The sequence below is a fragment of the Furipterus horrens genome, unplaced genomic scaffold (assembly GCF_987537825.1).
Source record: "Furipterus horrens unplaced genomic scaffold, mFurHor1.1.pri manual_scaffold_3, whole genome shotgun sequence".
NCBI classification, from domain to species: domain Eukaryota; kingdom Metazoa; phylum Chordata; class Mammalia; order Chiroptera; family Furipteridae; genus Furipterus; species Furipterus horrens.
In genome coordinates this window covers 135,865,680-135,885,966 of record NW_028327173.1, presented here as the reverse complement: position 1 = coordinate 135,885,966, position 20,287 = coordinate 135,865,680, and the positions used below count along the sequence as shown (strand labels likewise).

The following is a 20,287-nucleotide window of genomic DNA, read 5'->3' as shown; positions in this document are numbered from 1 at the left end:
TTTTCCTTCCCTCTGCTCCCCTCCACCCTATGGCCCCCTCCCTCCCCTTGTCCCCCCCTTTTAGTCCATGTCCATTGGTTGTACATATAGTTCTTCTCAACCTCTCTCTGTCTATTCCATTCCCTCCTACGATGTTTCTTAATTCCTATACTATCTCCCTCCCTCTCCCCCTTCCCCTTCCCTGCTGACCTCCCCCCCAATATGCTCCCCATATCTATAGTTCTTTTCCCACTCTCATTGCCTATTTAGTTTGCCTTTGCTTCAATTTCCTAGCTTCTGTTGTTTCTTGTGATGAAGTTTTCATTTTAGTGTTCATAGTTTTGATCCTCCTTTTCCTAAACCAGTCCTTTTAACATCTCATATAACAATGGTTTGGATCTAATGAACTCTTTCAGTTTTATTTTGTCCTGGAAACACTTTCTCTGCCCTTCTATTCTGAATGACAGCTTCGCTGGATAAAGTATTCATGGTTGTAGGTTTTGGATTTTCATTGCTTTGAATATTTCTTGCCAGTCCCTACTTGCCTGCAGGGTCTCCTTGAGAAGTCAGCTCATAGTCTAATTGGGACCCCTTTGTACATGATTCTTTCCTTCTCTCTTGCTGCTTTTAAGATTCTCTCTTTATCTTTAACTTTTGACATTTTGATTATAATGTGTCTTGGACTGGTTCTCCCTGGGTCCAGTTGTTTTGGAACTCTCTGTGCTTCTTGGACCTGTAAATCTATTTCCTTCCCCAAGTTTGGGAAGTTCTGCTTAATTTTTCAATTTCTAGTTCTTCTTCTTCGCCCTCTGGCAATCTGATAATCTGTATATTCGATCTCTTATAGCTGTCCCAGAGGTTTCTGATCCTCTCATTATTTTCCTTGCTTCCTGTTTCCTCTCTCTGCACTGGTTGACTGTTTGTTCCTTCTCTATGTTCTGGTTTGTTGATTTGAACTCTGGATTTTATTTCCTCACCATCTGTCTCGTATGAGGTTTTGTTCCTTTCAGTATGAGTGTTTTTCAATTCTTTCTCATCTTTTTCCAGATCTTTTGTTAATTCTGTAAGCCACCTGATAACAATGGCCCTGAACTGAGCCTCTGACAGGTTTCTTATTTGTTCATCTGTCAGATTCTTCATCTGTTGCCTGGTGAGCTGCGCCACCGGGATGTCTATAGTTGTCTGCCTCATTTTGACAGATGCGTTTTGCTTTCTTGGGCTGGCTATAGGGGGCAGTGTCTGTGTACTCGTCACAACCCAGTGACCGGCGGCAATACGCAACCTTTTTCGCCACGCTGTGGCCCTTTGTCGTCACAACCCAGCGACCAGTGGCTATCCGCAACCTATTTAGCCACGCTGTGGTGCTTTGTGTGGGGGCGGGGGTCCAAGATGGATTCCTGCAGTTATTCCGCTAGGAGCTGGGATCCGTCCTCCCGCCCTCTGAGTCTCACTGTTCCGGGCGATGTGGTGGTTGCTTTTCCCAGCGTTGGGGTCGCCTTATTTTTTAATATTAAGAACACTGAGGTTAAACTCTTTATTCATGACTCTTTGTGTATATTTCTGATTATTTCTTTTTTAATAATTAAAAAAATTAAATTATATTTTATTCATTCTTCTATTACAGTTGTCCTGATTTTCCCCCATTTGCGCCCCTCCACTCAGCAACCCCCACTCCCTCAAGCAATCCCCCCACCACTGTGCATGTCCATGGGTCATGCATATAAGTTCTTTGGCTATTCCATTTCCTATACTGCACTTTACATCCCCATGGCTATTCTGTAACTACCTATTTGTACTTCTTAATACCCTCACCTCTTCAGATATTTCCCTACACATCCCTCCCATCTGATAACCATCAAAACGCTTTCCATATCCATGATTCTGTCTCTGTTCTTCTTGTTTGCTTAGTTTGTTTTTTAGATTCAGTTTTTGATAGATATGTCTTTTTGCCATTTTATTGTTCATAGTTTTAATCTTCTTTTTCTTAAATAAGTCCCTTTAACATTTCAGATAATAATGGTTTGGCAATGATGAACTTCTTTAGTTTTTCCTTGTCTGGGAAGCTCTTTATCTGCCCTTCAATTCTAAATAATAGCTTTGCTGGGTAGAGCAATCTTGGCTGTAGGTCCCTGCTTTTCATGACTTTGAATATTTCTTGCCAATCCCTTCTAGCCTGAAAAATTTCTTTTGAGAAATCAGCTGACAATCTCATGGGAACTCCCCTGTAGGTACCTACCTGCATTTCTTTTGCTGCTTTTAAGATTGTCTCTTTACCTTTAACCTTTGGCATCTTAATTATGATGTGTCTTGGAGTGGGCCTTTTTGCATCCATCTTGTTTGGGACTCTGTGCTTCCTGAACTGTCATGTCTATTTCCTTCACCAAATTAGGGAAATTTTCTTTCATTAGTTTTGCAAATAGATTTCCAATGTCTTGCTCTTCCTCTTCTCTTTCTGACACTCCTATGACATGAATGTTGGACCTCTTGAAGTTGTCCCAGAGGTTGCTTACACCACCATTATTTTTTAAAATTATTTTTTCTTCTTGTTCTGACTGGTTGTTTTTGCTTCCTTATGTTTCAAATCATTGATTTGATTATTGGCTTCACCCACTCTACTGTTGTTTCCCTGTAAATTGTTCTTTATTTCAATTAGTGTATTCTTTATGATTTTTTTTTTTAATGCTGCTGAGGTCCTCACTAAGTTTCTTGAGTATCCTTATAACCAGTGTTTTGAACTCTGCATCTGATAGATTGCTTATCTCCATTTTGTTCAGCTCTGTTTCTGGAGTTTAGATCTGTTCTTTCATTTGGGCCATGTCTCTTTATCTCCTCATTTTGGCAGCCTCCCTCTGTTTGTTTTTGAGTATTAGGTAGAGCTGCTACATCTCTGAGTCTTAGTAGTGTGGCCTAATATAGTAGGTATCCTGTAGGATCCAGTGGCATAGCCTCCCCTATGACTCGATGTAGGTACTCGAGGTCTGCCCTTCATGTGGGCTGAATAGTACACCTTCCTCTTGTAATTGAGCCTTGGTTGCTATTGGCAGGTCAATGGGAGGGATTTACCCAGGCCACTCAGCTGCAAGGACTGGCTGTGACCCCTGACCACCAATCTCTACCCTCCGTGGAGGATCAACAGGGTGGTGGCACTCTGACATGGTCTATAGCTATCCACTGGGTGCACAGGCTCTGGAGATTCCCAAGTGGTGCAGGTGAAGATCAGCCCCCAGCTGTGTTTTGCCCAGGCCCTCCCTGTCTGAGATATAAAGCAATCTGAGATGGCTGATACTTGTGCTTGGGTCTTGGAGATTCCAAGTTGAAGTCAACCTGTGAATCTAGGCTGGCTGCTGCTACTACTGGGCCTGGGGCCACTTAGCAAGAGGGTCAGGGGCTGGGGGCTCACTGAGGTCAGCTGTTGCTCTTTTGAGAGGATTTAGGAGGTTGGGAAGCATGAGTCAAGGCCAGCCAATCATATGGAAAAGTCACTGTTAGCAGCTTGGGTGGACCTGTAAGTTGGGTGAAACAGAGTCAGGGGATCTCCAGCGTGGGTCAAACAGTGTTAGCCAGGTTGATGGAATTTCAGGTATGGCACCCTTTTGCTAGCTTTGTGGCTCTGTGGGGGAAGGGTTCAGAAAAGGGACAATGGCCTCTGATCACATTTTTGTCTGGGAGAAACCTGTCCCCTAGCTCTCACCTTGAACTCAGACACTTCAGGTCCTCTCTGTATACCACTGATGCCTTTCAAGCTGCTACCCCAGTGCTATAGCTCAGAGGGAGTGAGTCTGAGTAAGCTGGTGTATGGAGTCTTTAAAAGAACTGCTTGAGATTCCAGAAGTTTCTTCCACTGACTCAATCCCCACTGGTGGTTGCCGCCAGAAGTTATGAGGACTTATCTTCCTGACATTGGTACCCTGGGATGGGGAGCCTGGTGTGGGGCTGGGACTCCTCACTCCCAAGATATCCCTCCTAAATTTTTATCCATCACACATGGATTTGGGTACAACCCCTTCTGCATCTCTGCTCCTTCTACCAGTCTGGGTGGATGTGGTTGTTAGACTTCCATTCAACTCAATTTCTGATGGTCCTGAGTGATGGTTGTTCTATATTTTAGTTCTAATTTTAATATGGTTGTGTGAGGAGGCAAGCCATGTTTACCTAAGCCACCATCTTGACTGCAAGTCCTCTCTGATTTTCTTGCATTGAGGGCCATGTGAACAAGACTGCCAATCAGATGAATGAGTATAAAATTTTATTTAGAAGGGGTAATATAGGTAGCAGACATTATATGCAGTTATGATTTTTCTGGTGAGGGTGAGTTGCAGAGGGAACTGACTTCAGGGGAGGACTTAGTCAAGGTTTAGGTTTCTGGTGCTGCCTATAGTGTCAGGACTAAGCCAATGGGTACTGAGAACTTTGCCGAACAGTCTCATGGTGTAGTTCAGACTTTGTTTCTGGTTAGGTTGCTTCCAGATCGGATTCTACAACATCTTGGCAAACAGATGTTGAATCTGTATAAAGAAGAATTTACTAATAATCAGTTGTTACAATATGATTGTGTGTTCAGGGGAGGTAAGTGATTTCTTATTTGCTGAAGATACTTGAAGTAGATGTTGCATGGAGTCTTGTTTAAGATCCACAATTAACATAAAGGAGAGGTTTGGACTTGATGTAAATGCACTGACGTTTTGATGGCCGTGATTCCATAGCCACTATAATCCAGTAAGATCATTCCTTCTCTGAGTTCCTGAAACATTTATTATCTGTTCCATTTTTCACTTTAACATGTGAGGCATTTAGCTGCCTTTGCTTATATCCTGCTTCTGTCATTTTAACTATCTGACTTAGGACAGTTCCTTAAATTCTCAGCATTAGTTACTGCATCTATAAAATATGAAGAGTGATGTGAAGCAGGGTTTCTGGAGAATTGAATGTGGTTCTAAGTGTAAAATGCCACATGGTTGGTACTTAATAAGTGTTGGTTTTGTTCCTTTAATTGTGTTATCATTTGTGCTGTCATATAGCTGCTTAATGGGTAAATGGTGAGTATGTCCTGATTGAGAGTTTATATTTGCCTGGGCAAAGAAGATTATACTTTCTCTGAATTCTTCTAAACACATTACAGATGAGTCAGATATGCAGACTTTAGTGATTCTCTGCTTTGGACAGCATCTTGTTTCTATTCATTTAACTTTAGGCACCCAGGTTGTTACTCTACTTTTTCTTTGAGTAATTGGTTGTGTCTTTTTTGATTGAGCATCTGTATAAAAATTCTTTTAACCTTTAAGTTGCCATGTAGAGATACAACACCTATAAGCTTTTGTAAATTTTAAAGTCTCATGTAAAAAATACTATAGGTAGCTCAGCTGATTCAAGCATTGTCCCAATATGTTAAGGTTGCAAGTTCGATTCCTGGTCATAGTTTTTATAGGAATCAACCAATGAATGCATGAATAAGTGGAATAGCAAATTGATGTTTTCTCTCTCTCTCTTTCTAATAAAAACTAAGTTTAAAAAATACTATGGATAAGGAACAACCGATGACACGGGCTCATGCCACCTTGCATCAGATTGAGACAGCGTGTAATGGAGCAGGAACAGGACATCCTTTATGGTATTGGCCACATTTTCCTGAAGCAGGCTGGAGCTCACTCTGTGCTTGCCTTTGTGCTAACCTCTACCTGCTTCTGCAGTTGATGTTTCTGAGTGAGTTTCTAAGTTTAAAGTTTAAATTTAACTGCCGCTAACTTACATTCAGCATCTGTAAAGTGATTTTCAAGAACATAAGCTGATTTATTTTACTATGCTATTGCCTCAACTCTGAACACACTAGTTCCTTTTTGAACCACTGCACTGTGCACAGTTCTTTCAGTGGACAGAGTATCCAGAGGGTTGATGAGTGGAGAGGCCCTGGGTGAATACCCCAAGTTTTGGTTTAGGAACAAGATGCTTCATGCTTCACCATTTCTGTCCCAGGCTTTTAAGCAAGAACACTCCCTCCTCACCCCCAATCTTGCTTTTTTTGGAGTTTCTTTCTGGTATTTCTAATTTCTTTTTCAGTTTTTATAAATATTTATTTGAAATCAAGTAACATTTAAAAGGAAAAATGGGACAACTGTAATTGAAAAACCAAAAAATAAAAAAAAAATTATTTTTAAATTACAGTTTACATACAACGTTATATTAGTTTCAGGTTTACAACATAGTGATTAGACATTTATATAGCCTACAAAGTGATCACCCCAATAAATCTAGTACCAATATGATACCATACATAGTTACTACAACATTATTGACTATATTCCCTATGCTATATTTTACATCTTCATGACTATACTGTAACTACTAATTTGGACATTTAATCCCTTACCATTTTCGACCTGTCCCCTAACCTCCTCCCATCTGGCAACCATCAAAATGTTCTCTGTATCTATGAATTTATTCCTGTTTTGTTTGTTTATTATTTTAGACTCCACATATAAGTGAAATCATATTGCATTCATCTTTCTCTGTCTGACTCATTTCACTCAACACAATACCCTGTAGATCCATCCATGTTGATGCAGATAGCAAGATTTTATCCATTTTTTAAAATGGCTGAGTCATATTCCATTGTATATATGCACCACTTCTTTATTTATTCATCTCTTCATGGATACTTCCATATCATGACTATTGTAAATAATACTGCAACAAACATATGGATGCATATGTCTTTTTGAATTAGTGTTTTAAATGTCTTTGAATAAATACCCAGAAGTGGAATTGCTGGGTCCTTTTTTGTCTCTTATTATATCCCTTGTTTTGAAGTCTGTTTTGTCTGGTTTAACTGTTGCTACTTGAGTGTTTTTGTTTTAAAATTTTCATGAAATATCGTTTTTTATCCTTTTGTTTTCAGTCTCTGGCTATCTTTCAGTCTGAAGTGAGTCTCTTGTAGATGGCACATGTAAGGTCTTGTTTTGTTAACCATTCAGTCACATTATGACTTTTGATTGAAGCCCTTAACCAGTTACATTTAAACTAATTGTTGATAAATATGTTGTGATTGCCATTTTATTATTCATATTTTTGATCTTTCTTCTTCTTCTTTGACTTCCTTTATAAAAAAGTATATTTTATTGATTATGTTGTTACAGTTGTCCCAAATTTTTCCCTTTGCTCCCCTCTGCTCAGTACCCCCTTCCCTCCAGCAATCCCATCCCCCTTAGTTCATGTCCATGGGTCATGCATATAAATTCTTTGGCTTCACACTTTCCTATATTATTCTTAACTTCCCCCTATCTATTTTGAACCAACCAATTATGCATCTTAATCCCTGCACCATTTCCCCATTTTGCTCCCTTCCACCTCCCAGCTGATAACCATCCAAATGATCCTGTACCTATGATTCCGTTCCTATTCTGGTTTACTAAGTTGGATTTTGTTTTTATTTTTTAGATTCAGTTGTTGATAATTGTGTTTGTTGTCATTTTAATGTTTATAGTTTTGATCGTCTTTTTCTCAAGTAAGTCCCTTTAACATTTCATATAATAATGGCTTGGTGATGATGAACTTCTTTAGCTTTACCTTGTCTGGGGCGCACTTTATCTGCCCTTCCATTCTAAATGATAGCTTTGCTGGATACAGTAATTTTGGTTGTAGGACCTTGTTTTTCATTACATTGAATACTTCTTGCCAGTCCCTTCTTGCTGCAAAGTTTCTTTTGAAAAATCAGTTGATAGTCTTATAGGCACCCCTTTGTAGGTAACACTCTGCATTTCTCTTGCTGCTTTTAAGATTCTCTCTTTATCTTGAGCGTTTGGCATTTTAATGATGATGGGTCTTGGTGTGGTCCTCTTTGGGTCTAGCTTGTTTGGGATTCTCTGTGCTTCCTGGACTTGTATGTCTATATCCTTCGCCAAATTAGGGAAGTTTTTCTTCATTATTTTTTCACGTAAGTTTTCAATTTCTTGCTCTTCCTCTTCTCCTTTTGGCACCCCTATGGTTTGAATGTTGGCATGTTTAAAGTTGTCCCAGAGGTTCCTAAGTCTCTCCTCATTTTTTTCAATTCTTGTTTCCTCATTCTGTACTGGTTGACTTTTTTTTCTTCCTTATATTCCAAATAGTTGATATGAACCCCAGTTTCCTTCCCTTCACCATTGGTTTTGTGTGAATTTCCCTTTGTTTTACTTAACATAGACTTCACTTTTTCCCTTGTGCATTTGCCATACTGAAGCATATCTGTCAAGCCTGTGAGCATCTTTATTACCAGTGTTTTTAACTCTATGTCTGTTAGGTTGACTGTCTCCTCATTTGTTAGGTTGGCTATCTCCTCATCGCTTACTTCTCCCACTGGAACCTTGATCCATTCCCTCTTTTGGGCCATACTTCTCTGTCTCTTCAACTTGACAGGCTCCTGTGTTTGTTTGCCTCTCTGTCTTAGGTAGAGCTGTTGCACTCGTTATGTTGTAAGGGGTGGAGCCTTAGGTGTTTGTCATATGGGTGACCTATTTCATCACATTGTGGCGCTATATGTGGGGGAGGGGTCTGAGATGGAACAATGCCACTTGCTCAGCACTCATCCCTTTTCCAGGCACTTCTCCCACTTTCCGTATGCGACTACCACCTCTCTAGTTGTTGCCCTGGCCGTTGTTCCCAGAGTGTATGGGTCTGTAGACATTCTAAGATTGAGGGCTTTCTAAACAAGTGGACTTTACTGAGAAACCAGCAGTTTCTTTCTCCATCCTAACCCCCACTGGTTTGCACAGTCAGAAGCAATGAGGCTTTATTTTCCCTGGTGCTGGAACTGTGAGCTGTGCGGTCTGCTCTGGTGCCAGGAGCACTCCCCAGGTGTCCCTCCCTACTTTTTAAAACGTGTGACTGCACTTTCTGCCGGCCTGCTGCTGCCGCTGCTGCTGTTGCCACCACACTGCATCCTCTCTGCCCCAGCTCCACCCCTCCTACCTGTCTGGATAAGTATTTCTTCTTTATATCTTTGTTTGTTGGACTTCAGTGCAGCTCAGTTTTCTGGAACTTCTGGTTGTCTCTAGTTTTGAGGTAGTTTTATTCCTTCTTAGTTGTGGAGGGAGATACAGCATGTCTGTCTAGACTTCCATCTTGACCAGAAGTCTGAGAAGTTTTTTTTAACATTTCTTGTAATACTAGTTTGGTGGTGATGACCTCTTTTAGCTTTTTCTTTTATAAAAAGCTCTTTATCTGTTCTTCAATTATAAATGATAGCTTTGCTTTATAGAGTAATCTTGGCTTTAGGTTCTTGATTTTTTTCCTCACTTTGAATATTTTCTTCCAATTCTTTCTTGCCTCCAAAGTTTGTGTTGAAAAATCAGTGGACAGTCTCATGGGTGCTCCCTCATAGGTAACTAAGTGCTTTTCTTTTGCTGCTTTTAAGATTCTCTTTTTGTTGCTTTTCTGGACTTGGTGGAGCAGAAGATGCCATCGTGCAGGTTGACATCTGCCACAACAAAGACTGAAGGGTTCAGCTCAAGGAGCCCAAGAGCCAGGACATCTACCTAAGGCTGTTGGTCAAGCTATACAGGTTTCTGGCCAGATCAACCAATTCCACCTTCAATCAAGTGGTACTGAAGAGGTTGCTCATGAGTTGCAGCCACCTCTGTCCCTTTCCTGGATTATCCAGAAGATAAAGTTTTCTGGCCAGGAGGGCAAAATGACTGTGGTTATAAGGACTATAACTGATTATGTGCATGTCCAGGGGCTGCCCAACCTGAAGGTGTGTGCATTTTGTGTGAGCAGCTGGGCCTAGAGCTGCATCTGGAAGGTTGGGTGCAAGATCCTCATCTTTGACCAGCTGGTCTTGGACTACCCCAAGGGCTGTGACACCATCTTACTTTCTAGTCCTTGCAAGGGCAAAGAGGTGTATAGGCATTTTGGCAAGGCCCCATGAACCCCTCACAGCCACACCAAAATCTATGTACATTCAAGTGCCAGAAGTTCAAGTGCACAAGAGGTCCATGCAGCCAGCTGTGGCTACAAATACTAACCTCGGGTCCTACATTGTTATGCAAAAGATTTTGGATGCTGAAAATAAAAAGATTCTCTCTTTGTCTTTAACCTTTGGCATTTTTATTACAAATCTTGCTGTAGGTCTCTTTGGGTTCATCGTGTTTGAGACTCACTGTTTTCCTGGACTTGTATGTCTATTTCTTTAGCCATCATGATTTCTTTACATAGGTTTTCAGAACCTTGCTCTCTTCTCTGGTACCCCATGACGTGACTGTTGTTACACTTAATGTTGTCCCAGAGATCCCTTAAACTGTCCTCATTTTTGGATTCTTTTTTCTTTTTGCTGCTCTGATTGGGTGTTTTCTGCTACCTTATCTTCCAAATCACTGATTTGATTCTCTGCTTCATCTACTCTATTGTTGATTCTTTCTAATGTATTCTTCACTTCAGTTATTGTATTCCTCATTTCTAATTTTTTAAAATGCTTATTTTTCTTTATATTTCCTATCTCTTTGTTGAAGTTCTGGCTGAGATCACTGAGCACCCTTTTAACTTGTGTTTTGAACTCTGCATTTGGTAGACTGCTTTTTTCCATTTTGTATAGTTCTTTTTTTTTTGGAGTTTTGTTCTGTTTTTTCATTTGTGATGTGTGCCCCCACCCCCATTTTGGCTGCCTCCCTATGTTTATTTCTATGTATTAAGAAGAGCTGCTACATCTCCCAGTCTTGGTAGAGTGGCCTTATGTAGTAGTTATATCCTGGGCCCCAGTGGTGCAGTCTCCCTGGTCACCTGAGCTGGTTGCTCCAGGTGCGTCCCTCATGTGGGTTTTGTGTGTCCTCCTATTGTAGCTGGGCCTTGATTATTGTTGGCACATCAATGGGAGGGATTGATGCTTGGATTTTATGGTTTTGAGAACTTCCCGTGACTATAGTGGAGGAGCTATTGTGCAGGGGATACCATATGGAGAAAGATGTGTGTTAGCAGGGCCCTGGTGCTTGGTAAGTCTGTATTTTGAGTGTGTTTTTTGTGGAGGTGGTTGTGTGGTCCTCTGGTGTGATCTGAAGCTGGTCACCAGGAATGTTGGTTATGGGTTTTCTTGGGAAATGTAGGCCAAGGTCAGCTGCTGCCTGTGCCCTTCCTGGAACCACCTGGTATGAGCTACAAAGTGGTCTGCAGATGGTTGCCACTTGTGCTGGGATTGGAGTCCCTAGAAGAAGCTAAGCTATGTATTAAGGCCGGGTGCCTCTAGTGCTCAGCTTGGTGCTGTGTAGCAAGAGGATATGCTGAGGCCAGATGCTGCTTGTTTGGGATTTGTGAAACTTTGAGAGATTTTAGGAGAGTCCACAGTATGAGCCAAGACAAGCCATTTGTATGAAAAGGCCACTGGAAACAGCTTGGGTAGGTCCTCCTGCAGGGTGGGACAGGGTCTCAGGGAATCAATCACCAAGGTGGGGAGAACATTGTTAACTGGGTTGATGGAGACTCAAATATGATGTCTGCTTGTTCCTTCAGGGTGAGAGCTGCAAGGAAACAATGGCTATTGCTGGCACTTCTGTCTGGGATAAAACTACCCCTTCTGTCTTCATCCTGCTGCCAGACAATTCAGTTTCTTTTTGAGTATTCCTGGTGTCTTTTGAGCTGCCATCCCAGTGCTGGAGCTCAGAGTGAATGAGTTCATCAGCAAGAAAGTTCATGCACTAGTCCTTTGAGTAGATACCTAGGACTCCGGAAGCCCTCGTTCTCAATCAGCCACAATCTTCTCTGGTTTTCACAGCCAGAAGTTATGGGGACTTTTCTTTCTAGTACTGAACCCCAGGGGAGCTGGGTGTAAATCTTGGATTCCTGGATTCTCAGGGGTAATTCCACAGCTGAGATATCCCTCCCGATATTTAACCACTACACATGGATGTGGGAGCAGCTGGTTCTGCATCTTGGCCCCTCCAACTAGTCTCTATGTGGCTTCTTTTTAGTTATAAGAGTTCTGTTCAGCTAGTCTATAGTTGGTTCTCAATGATGGTTGTTCTGCAGTTTAGTTGTAGTTTTGATGTATCACAGGAGGAGGCAAGTACAGTATTTACCTACTCTGCCATATTGACTGAAAACTCCCTGATATTTCTAGTTTCCACTTACCATCCCTGCAATAGGCAAATATTTGAGGAGGGAAAGTCCTAAAGTGTTCCTTCTTTTTAGTTTGATGAAGTACAGTTTCTTCTGTAGACTCTGTGATGCTACCACTCCCCTTATCGCTATCAGCATCAGTCAGGCTGGCCCACTCCTTGGGTCATCATTTTGTGCACCTCAAAATTAATAACCACGATCATCTTATCTTTCTGGATGGGCTGCAGGAGAGACAACAACTGTTATTTCCATTTCAGGGGTTCACATAATGTGTGCTTGATACGTGGTTGTTGCCAATGGTGAGTCAGTATTTGTAGGCTCAACCCTCCTCCTCATAGTCTCTATGAATAGTTTCTGGATTGGGAGAGGCTTATCTTCTATTAGCTCTAGAATGGCCTGATATTCTCCTACTAGGATTGCTTTATTATGTGGAGGCCTTATAAGGGTGTCTTATCTGCCTAGTCTTTTCTCCACATCCTAAATTCTTGGTTGCACGAAGATTCCTTTGTTTACTGAATAGAAAATGCTGCCCAGCTGCAGATACGATTCTCTAAGGTTGTTGGGGGTGAGTGAAGGGGCAGGTTATGAGACAGAAGGTGTAAAGTATTAACAGTATAGGGTAGGGCCAATCCTCTAGGTGTCATTTAAGCAGTTTTCAGTAGTGTTTTTGTCTAACCATATTTGGGGGAAATGTAGAGGAAGAAAATCAGTACCACAAACTAGGTGGCTGAAAACAACAGAAATTTATTCTCTCAGAGCTTGGAGACTGGAAGTCTCAGATCAAAGTATTGGCAGCTGGTTCTTCCTGAGGGCTGTGAGGAAGAATCTGTCTCATGCCTCTCCTCTGGCTCCTGGAGACAGCTGACAATCCTTGGTGATCCTTGGCCTGTAGATGCATCATGCTATCTCTGCCTCTGTCTTCACATGGCCTTCTCCCAGTGTGTGGCTATCTCATCTTCTTATAAGGACACCGGTATTGGATTAAGGGTCCACCCAACTCCAGTATAGCTTCATCTTAATTAGTTCTGCAACAACCCTATTTCCTAAATAAGGCTATATTCTGAAGCACTGCAAGTTAGGACTTCAATATTTTTTTTGGAGGGACACATGCAATCTGTAACAACTCCTTCAGTATATTCACATGCCAAGAGCCACTATACCATGCATGACTATGTGAGGGTAACTGTTGCCAGGGAAACTGTGGGTGCAGGAGAATAGTCCCCAGGTTCCCAGGGGAGGGCCTGACAATGGGGTAGGGTGGGAAGGGCAGATACTTGCCTTGGACTTTTGGACCTGGACTCCAGCAACCCAGGGGGAACCGGCTGTTAAGCACCTATTTCCCTATATGTTGCATCAGTTGTCCATAGGCCTTCCCATGAGTTTGGGCAAAACCCTCTTATCTGGACAGTTTTTCCTTCTGACCCCATAATGCCGAGACTTGATCACTCTGGGTGTTGGTCAGGCTGACTCACTCTGTGGACTTATCCTCCACATGGAAGAACTAACACTTTGGCAATGATGATGCCCTTATCTTCTCTGGGTGACAGCCACCAACTGATTTTTCCATGTTATGGGTCCATGTGATGCTTGTTTGATCTTCTGTGGTGGCTGAGCCAGAGTCAGTGCCTGTCAATCCCTTGGGGTCCAATTTAGCCTGTGGGCTCACACAAGCTCCTCAGTCTCCACCAGCGCTGCTATTCCTTGGGGGCCAGGTGGCTGGCAGGACAGGCTGACTACTCTCCCTACATCTCCATTGCCCAGTTCCAGGGAACAGGACTACCCCATGGATGTGCTGTCCTTAGGGCCTGGGGGTAAAGAGTGGATGGAGCTTTAGCTACAACTCAATGTGTGCTCTGGTCTCCTAAGCAAACATTACACATAGTGTCTTTGCTTCTTGTATCTCACATTTAAAAATTCTTATTTTATTATACAAATATAAAACATGAATTAAGATAAGTAGAAAAACTCCTATATTATCATTCCAACATTTGTTCTCTTATTTTTGAGATCTTCCTAGACAGTTGAATTTGGCTGGCTCTGAGGTAGTTCAGGGATGAGGCTCACTCTGATGCTCTTGGGGATCCCTATCCTGGGCTTGAATGGCCCTGACCCATATACAGCCCCGTTGTGACTGCTGCAATAGACAGACTCATCCTGAGACTCATCCCTCCTTCACTCCACTATCCTGAGCTCTTGTGCTTGGAAAATTTTCTTCTTTCCCATTTGGCAGATGCTTCTGTGGCTGTAGACACACTACTTAGGCGCTCGATCATGAGGCAGAGGTGGGTGTAAGGACATAAGGTATCAACAGCTTAGGCCTGGGATCATCTTTGAAAACAGTCATGGGGAATTTGCTATGTGCACCTGTGCAGTGGCTGAGGCATGGGGTTTGAAGGAAGAAGAGAAGTGAGAGAAGAGGTGGTGGTGGTGGTGGAGGGGTTAGGACAGAGGAGAAAAGAAGGTCAATCAGTGCCATTATTACTCTGGATGTTAATCCTATTGAGCAGATAAAAATATTTTCTTTAATAATCCAAAATATCACACAACATGTGTGGAAATTGGTAGGCTTGATTATTAATCTGGCAAGAAAGAAGCCCAGTGCAATTTTCCATTCAAACTAGAGAAGAGGATCTGCATTTCTCCCCGTGGAGCAGACCAGCTCTAGGGGAGCTCTGGGGGATAAAGAGTCTCACACACATTTTCTGGAGGATGCATCTTTATTGAATTTTTTTTTAATGTTTTTTATTGATTATATTGTTACAACAGTTCCAATTTTCTCCCCCTTGTTCCCCTCTACCCAGCACCCCCCTCCCCCAGCAATCCCCCCCCAAGTCCATACCCCTGGTTCGTAAAAATTAACTATCCCCCCCCTCTCAAATATTAGGACCCTTTGTAATCTTGTAAAGGACAATGGGCGAAGGTCTCATCTTTATTGAATTTTGCTGAGTATGCAGTCAGCAGGGTTTTGGGTGCCTCTGTGATTCTCCCTGGGGTTGGCCTGTGGCCAGGCTCCTGTGGAATCTGGGGGCTACCCAGGGAGAGCTCTGGCTTCGGAGTTTTCTGTGAGGCTGGCCAGGCTTCTGTGACCATTTGCTTTCTAAGATTTTATTAATCCAGGGCATAGATGGGGAGATTCGAGTGAAGACAGCAGAATGCTTTTCATTTCCATTTCCATATGACAGAATACCTTGAGCCATCCCAGCACAAAGAAGGGTCCCCCCAGAATTCCCCTGTGGGTTGGAGAAAACAGATCACAAGCAGGGATCATCCTTCTCTCCTGTTACCTTCTCTACTGTTACCTCATCCTGGTTCTATCAGCACCCCAGCGAGCACCAAGATACCCTATAGTCACGCCAGGAATCCTGACTCCTCATGGAGTCATAGTTTAGGAGTTACCAGTTTAATGTCCTCTTTCTCTCTCTGGCTCAGAACTACAACTCTAGATCCTGCCCCCTCCACCTCCTTATATTTTTCTCTCCAGGATCCCTGTATGGAGACTAGATGGGATGATTAGAGGCAGGACTTGAGTATGGGAAGGTGGAAACTAGAAGGAGGATTCCAGTTCTCTTAGTCCTGGAAACCCATGAATGCAGACACCAGTCACTGTACTAGGGGACTTCCTGACCCACCCCTTTGCAGGAGGATCTTGTCTCCCAGGGACATTGTGAGGAGGAAGTGTAAGTATGTGGTACCTTGTATGCTGATCTTTTCCTGGGGTTGCCTACACAGATTTGTAATTTATGATTGTAAAAGTGAAAGTGGCTGCAGGCCTTCCCATTCAGGAGTTCCAGCTTCACCTTTCTCAGAGTGTTTGATCCTGGCTTCATCCCTCTTCTCTTCTCCCCCAGCCAGTTGCCCAGCATACTCTTCCAGGTTGAATAAAGGTAGACCATGTGCACAGGGGGATTGTTCCCATGAGATGATTCAGCTCAGCTTTCTTTTGTAGCTATGAGAGAGGGAGAATAGATGGTTGCCAGTCTCAGGGAAAGTTGTGGGTGTAGTGTGGTAGAGGCTCCCTGGGCAGGGCCTACAGTTTTTACCCAATAGGGTGGTGATACATGGAGTGGGGGTGGTCCCCAAGGAAGTGGGCTTGAAAAGAGAATGAGGAAGGTACAGGTCAGGAGAAGGATTAAGAACGGGGAATTGAAAAGTCCAAGTAACAGAACGGTACCTTCAATAACATGATGTCATTGAGATTGGTGAAAGAGTTATATTTTGGATGAACAAATTGTTTTTTGACTTCTAGATTCTGCCATGTGGATTCTTCTTGTTTCATGTCATGAGCCCTGAGAGTGACAATAATTTTTCTGTTGAGACGGAAGAGAGAGTCAGGGAAAGGTGCTGGTCTCCTGAGAAGGGCCGACTCTGAGCAAAATGTCACCACAGACAACTGAGGCACTCATGTCTTACTGAGGACAGGTGTTCCTGCCCAGGATCACAACTGTTTCAGGAAGGGCGAGGCCCTGATAGGCACAGAACTGAGAGAGCTTTGCTGGCCCAAGGATGAGAGGGGAAGTATTGGCCTGTCTTGACCTGGGCTGCCTATAGTAAAGCCCTGGCCTCTGGAGATGGAGATGACTGATCAGAATGGCCCAGTTCTTCCTAATATACATTATTGACCATCTTGAGATAAGTGAGACATGAAAATTTCTCCTCAGGATACTTGAAAGTCATGTTAACTCTAGTTCCTACAACTCCTCACATGAAAAGGGAACAAATCAAATTTTCTTGCCTTCCTTTACAATGAGCAGCTGTCACCACAAATTCTTGACTTATGAGAAACCCGCCACAGTTACTAAGATGACCTTGGTCAGTGATGATTTTCAGATGGGCCATGTAGGGGCGGGAGTGTGTCTTGGACTCAATGCCACTGATAATCTCCCCTGAAACAGAAAAGCCCAGGTTCCCAAACATAGGCTAATTAAGCCTTCAGACAGAGCACTGGGTAAGGAAAATGAGTTGAAAGCTGAGGCAACCCTCCCACCCCCAGCCTCACCCTTACCTCTGCTGTAGCTCAGCCCCACCATGTATCCTTTTTATTGACTTTCCTTATCCCAATCCATCCTGTCAATCCTCAGCCTACTTTTGAGAATGCAATGGCTAGTCTTGCTTCTGAGTTGTTATTTAAACATTTCTTCATGTCCTGATCCTGACCTCCTCCACATGAGAGCAAAGCTGAATGACCATGAATCAGAATTGTGGATATTTTGAGGAAAGCAGCTTAAGAGGTACTCCCCAAGATGGTTTTCTGATTCTATCTCCACCCAAGACTTCTATTCATGAGGCAACTGTTATTAACTGCTGAGAAAAAGTATGACTCTTCCAGATAGATTTACCTCTGGAACACTTGCAGTGGGTTCTTACTTTCTCATTTTAGGGTCTTATTTGACTCAGGTCAGTAAGCTTGGAATAGGGGCTGAGGACCCAGAGAACAGGCAGTTATACTCCAGACTCACCAGCTCCAGCTTCAGGAGGCAAGAGAAAGATCAACCAAAGGAGTAGGGCCAGCATTTTCCCAGTCATGCTTCTCATGGTAAGCTGCTTCTGTCACTCTCCTCTCTTGCCCCTGCTTTTATACCCCCAGTTGTAGAAGTAGGGCGAGGAATGGAAACCACAGAAAGCACATTTCTGTCCTTCACTCTGGCCTAGCTTATCTTCCTCATCAGCAATTCTTTCAGCTCTCCTCTCTGCTCTGCTGGTGTTGAAGCTGTGGTCAGAGCCCCAGTGTCCTGGATTCTAGGATGAGGAATGCATCTTTCTCATTTAATGCAGCTCTCTAGAGGCATAATAATATCACAAATTGGAGGAGGAGGGGAGCTGGTATTTTTAGATGCTGTAGGAATCTAGAACAGGGATCTGCAAACTTTTTCTGTAAATAGCAAGGTGGTAAATATTTTCAGCTTTGAGAGTCATACTGTCTCTGGCAACTATTTAACTCTGCTGTCATAGCACAAAAGCTGACATAGATAAGATGTATACAGGTGGGTGTTACTCTGTTCCCATAAAACTTTATTTACAAAAACAAGTGGTGGCAGCCCTTCAGTTAGTTAGAGCATCATCCCTATGATACAGGTAGATCTGGCCAGATTGCTGGGCAGGGGGTAGGGGTCATAGGAGTCAGCTGCCTGAGGCAGTGGTAAACAAGCTAGCATGGGGTGTGAAGACAGATTTCCCTACTCCCGGCAGAGACATGGCAAGGGGAGGCCTTGCATGGAGAATGTGTCAGGCTAGTGAAAAGCCCTCCTACTCCCTTCTGGAACATGGCAGCCAGAGGAGGTGCTGACCGGCCAGTCAAGCCTGGGAAAAGGACAGGATTGGCTGGAGAGCTGAACCCTTTTGGAATGCATGGAATTTTGGGCCTGGAGATTTAAATGGAGGGAAGGTACAAACATGCATTTTCCTCCCTTGGCTCACCTGATTGGGGCGACTGGGGCGGAGGCTGAGTTGTGTGCACTGGCCATGCCCTAGGGACATGTGTCTGGCAGTGGCTCATGGGATGACATGGAGTCTTCTGTGGCTGCATGGATGACCCTGACCATGTCTTCTCTTCTTCAGGGATCTGCAGCATGGTCATGTGGGGCAGAGTGCTTGTGGACTGGCGGGCCTAGGAAGACATGTGGGCAGGAGGCAGGCCCCAGGGCCCCCAGTGGGGGAAGTGGGAAGTGGCAGTGGCTGACAGTACTGAACAGGCCATGAACAAAGACTCCAAACAGGAACTAGAGGCCCAACAGTGACTGGGTTACTTGAATGATCATGCAGCAGCTGCCTGTGGTTTCCCAAGGATGGTATTTTTATCTATTTTTAATTTTTTTGCATAGCATCTGTACAATTTTGTTTTTTATTTTTAGGTATATTTTATTGATTATGCTATTACAGTTGTCCTGATTTTTTTACTCCCTTTGCCCCACTCTGCCCAGTACCTCCCTTCCCTCCAGCAATCCCACCACCTCTTAGTTCATGTCTATGGGTCATACATGTAAGTGCTTGGTCTTCACCCTTTCCTATACTATTCTTAACAGCCCCCCCCCTGTCTATTTTGTACCAATCAATTATGCTTCTTGATCGCTGCACCATTTCCCCATTTCTCTACCTTCCCCCTCCCAACTGCTAACCCACCAAATGATCCCCATACCCATGATTCTGTTCCTATTCTGGCTTAGTTTGTTTTTGTTCTTGTCTTTTTTTTTTTTTTTTAATTGAACTAGCGGCAGACATTTTAATTGGGTCGTCGTCGGCAGCCGTCCGTCTCGAGAGACGATGGTGTAGCTTCTTAAGAGTCTATCTGCACCGCCAAGAATGGCTGTGCAGTCCGACTCGCGAGTGACACGGTATCTGTCTCCTCCCGTGTTAAATCGACATCTTGCGATGACGCTGGAGTGTCCTCTCCAGTGAAGCTGAAGCTACAGAGCCTGGGCAGGGTGATATGGAGGGTCTGCTGTTGCCCATGCAGCAGACCCCCCCTCTCTTCGCAGCTGAAGGGTCCAAGGGAAAGACGGAGTCAATACAGCTTGGCTTCAGGTGCGCTGCAGGAGTTGCCGGTGTTGACTACAACGTCAAACCGCCTTAGGGACTCCGGCTCTGGATTTTCTGTCAGGGTTTACTCCCTTAGCCTTTCCCCTGAAGAGGTATGCCGCAAGGCAGCGGAGGTTTTTTGGAGTCAGAGTTTTCCTTCTCTGATGTGCCCTGACTGGAAGATCGAACCAGCGACACTTAGCTCGCAGGCCGACGCTCAATCCACTGAGCCAAACCAGCCAGGGGCTTTAATTGGGTACTCCATGCAGTTTTAAGAAGGTGCATCATGCAGTTTTGAAAAGGGGACACCACATGTCTTTGAAAAGGAAGGAACACCATGCAGCTTTAAGAACATCTTGTGGCTTGGAGAAGAGGGGATACCTTTGTGGGTTTGGAAAGGAAAGGCTGGGAATCCACACGGCTCTGGATTAAAAGCTGGCGGGCACCACAATACAGAAAGGCCTCCCCAATCAGAATTGAACGACCGGCAGCTACTGGTAAAGCTGAACTTTGTCGAGGAAGTAGGGAAATGGTATCTCTATTAAAACAACTTTTTAAAGTATATTTTACTAATTATGTTGTTACAGTAGTTCCATTTTTTCCATTTGCTCTCCTCTGGCCAGTACCCCCCTTTCCCTCCAGCAATCCATGGGTCATGCATATAAGTTCTTTGGCTTCACACTTTCCTAAATTAACTTCCCAGTGTCTATTTTGTACCAACCAA

At 43.5% G+C, this 20,287-nt stretch overlaps 1 protein-coding gene and 1 pseudogene across 1 annotated transcript; one reads left to right on the top strand and one right to left on the bottom strand.

Moving 5' to 3' along the window:
• Positions 1–5,559: 5,559 nt before the first annotated feature.
• Positions 5,560–9,970, top strand: LOC150016000 (large ribosomal subunit protein eL18 pseudogene; annotated as a pseudogene).
• A 2,218-nt stretch (positions 9,971–12,188) lies between these two features.
• LOC150015999 (mast cell protease 4-like) lies at positions 12,189–17,562 on the bottom strand. The gene is given in 7 exon segments (XM_090268320.1): positions 12,189–12,272; positions 15,084–15,281; positions 15,744–15,878; positions 15,881–15,997; positions 16,223–16,358; positions 16,784–16,934; positions 17,508–17,562. Coding segments are annotated over 7 exon segments (876 nt in total).
• Positions 17,563–20,287: the final 2,725 nt, after the last annotated feature.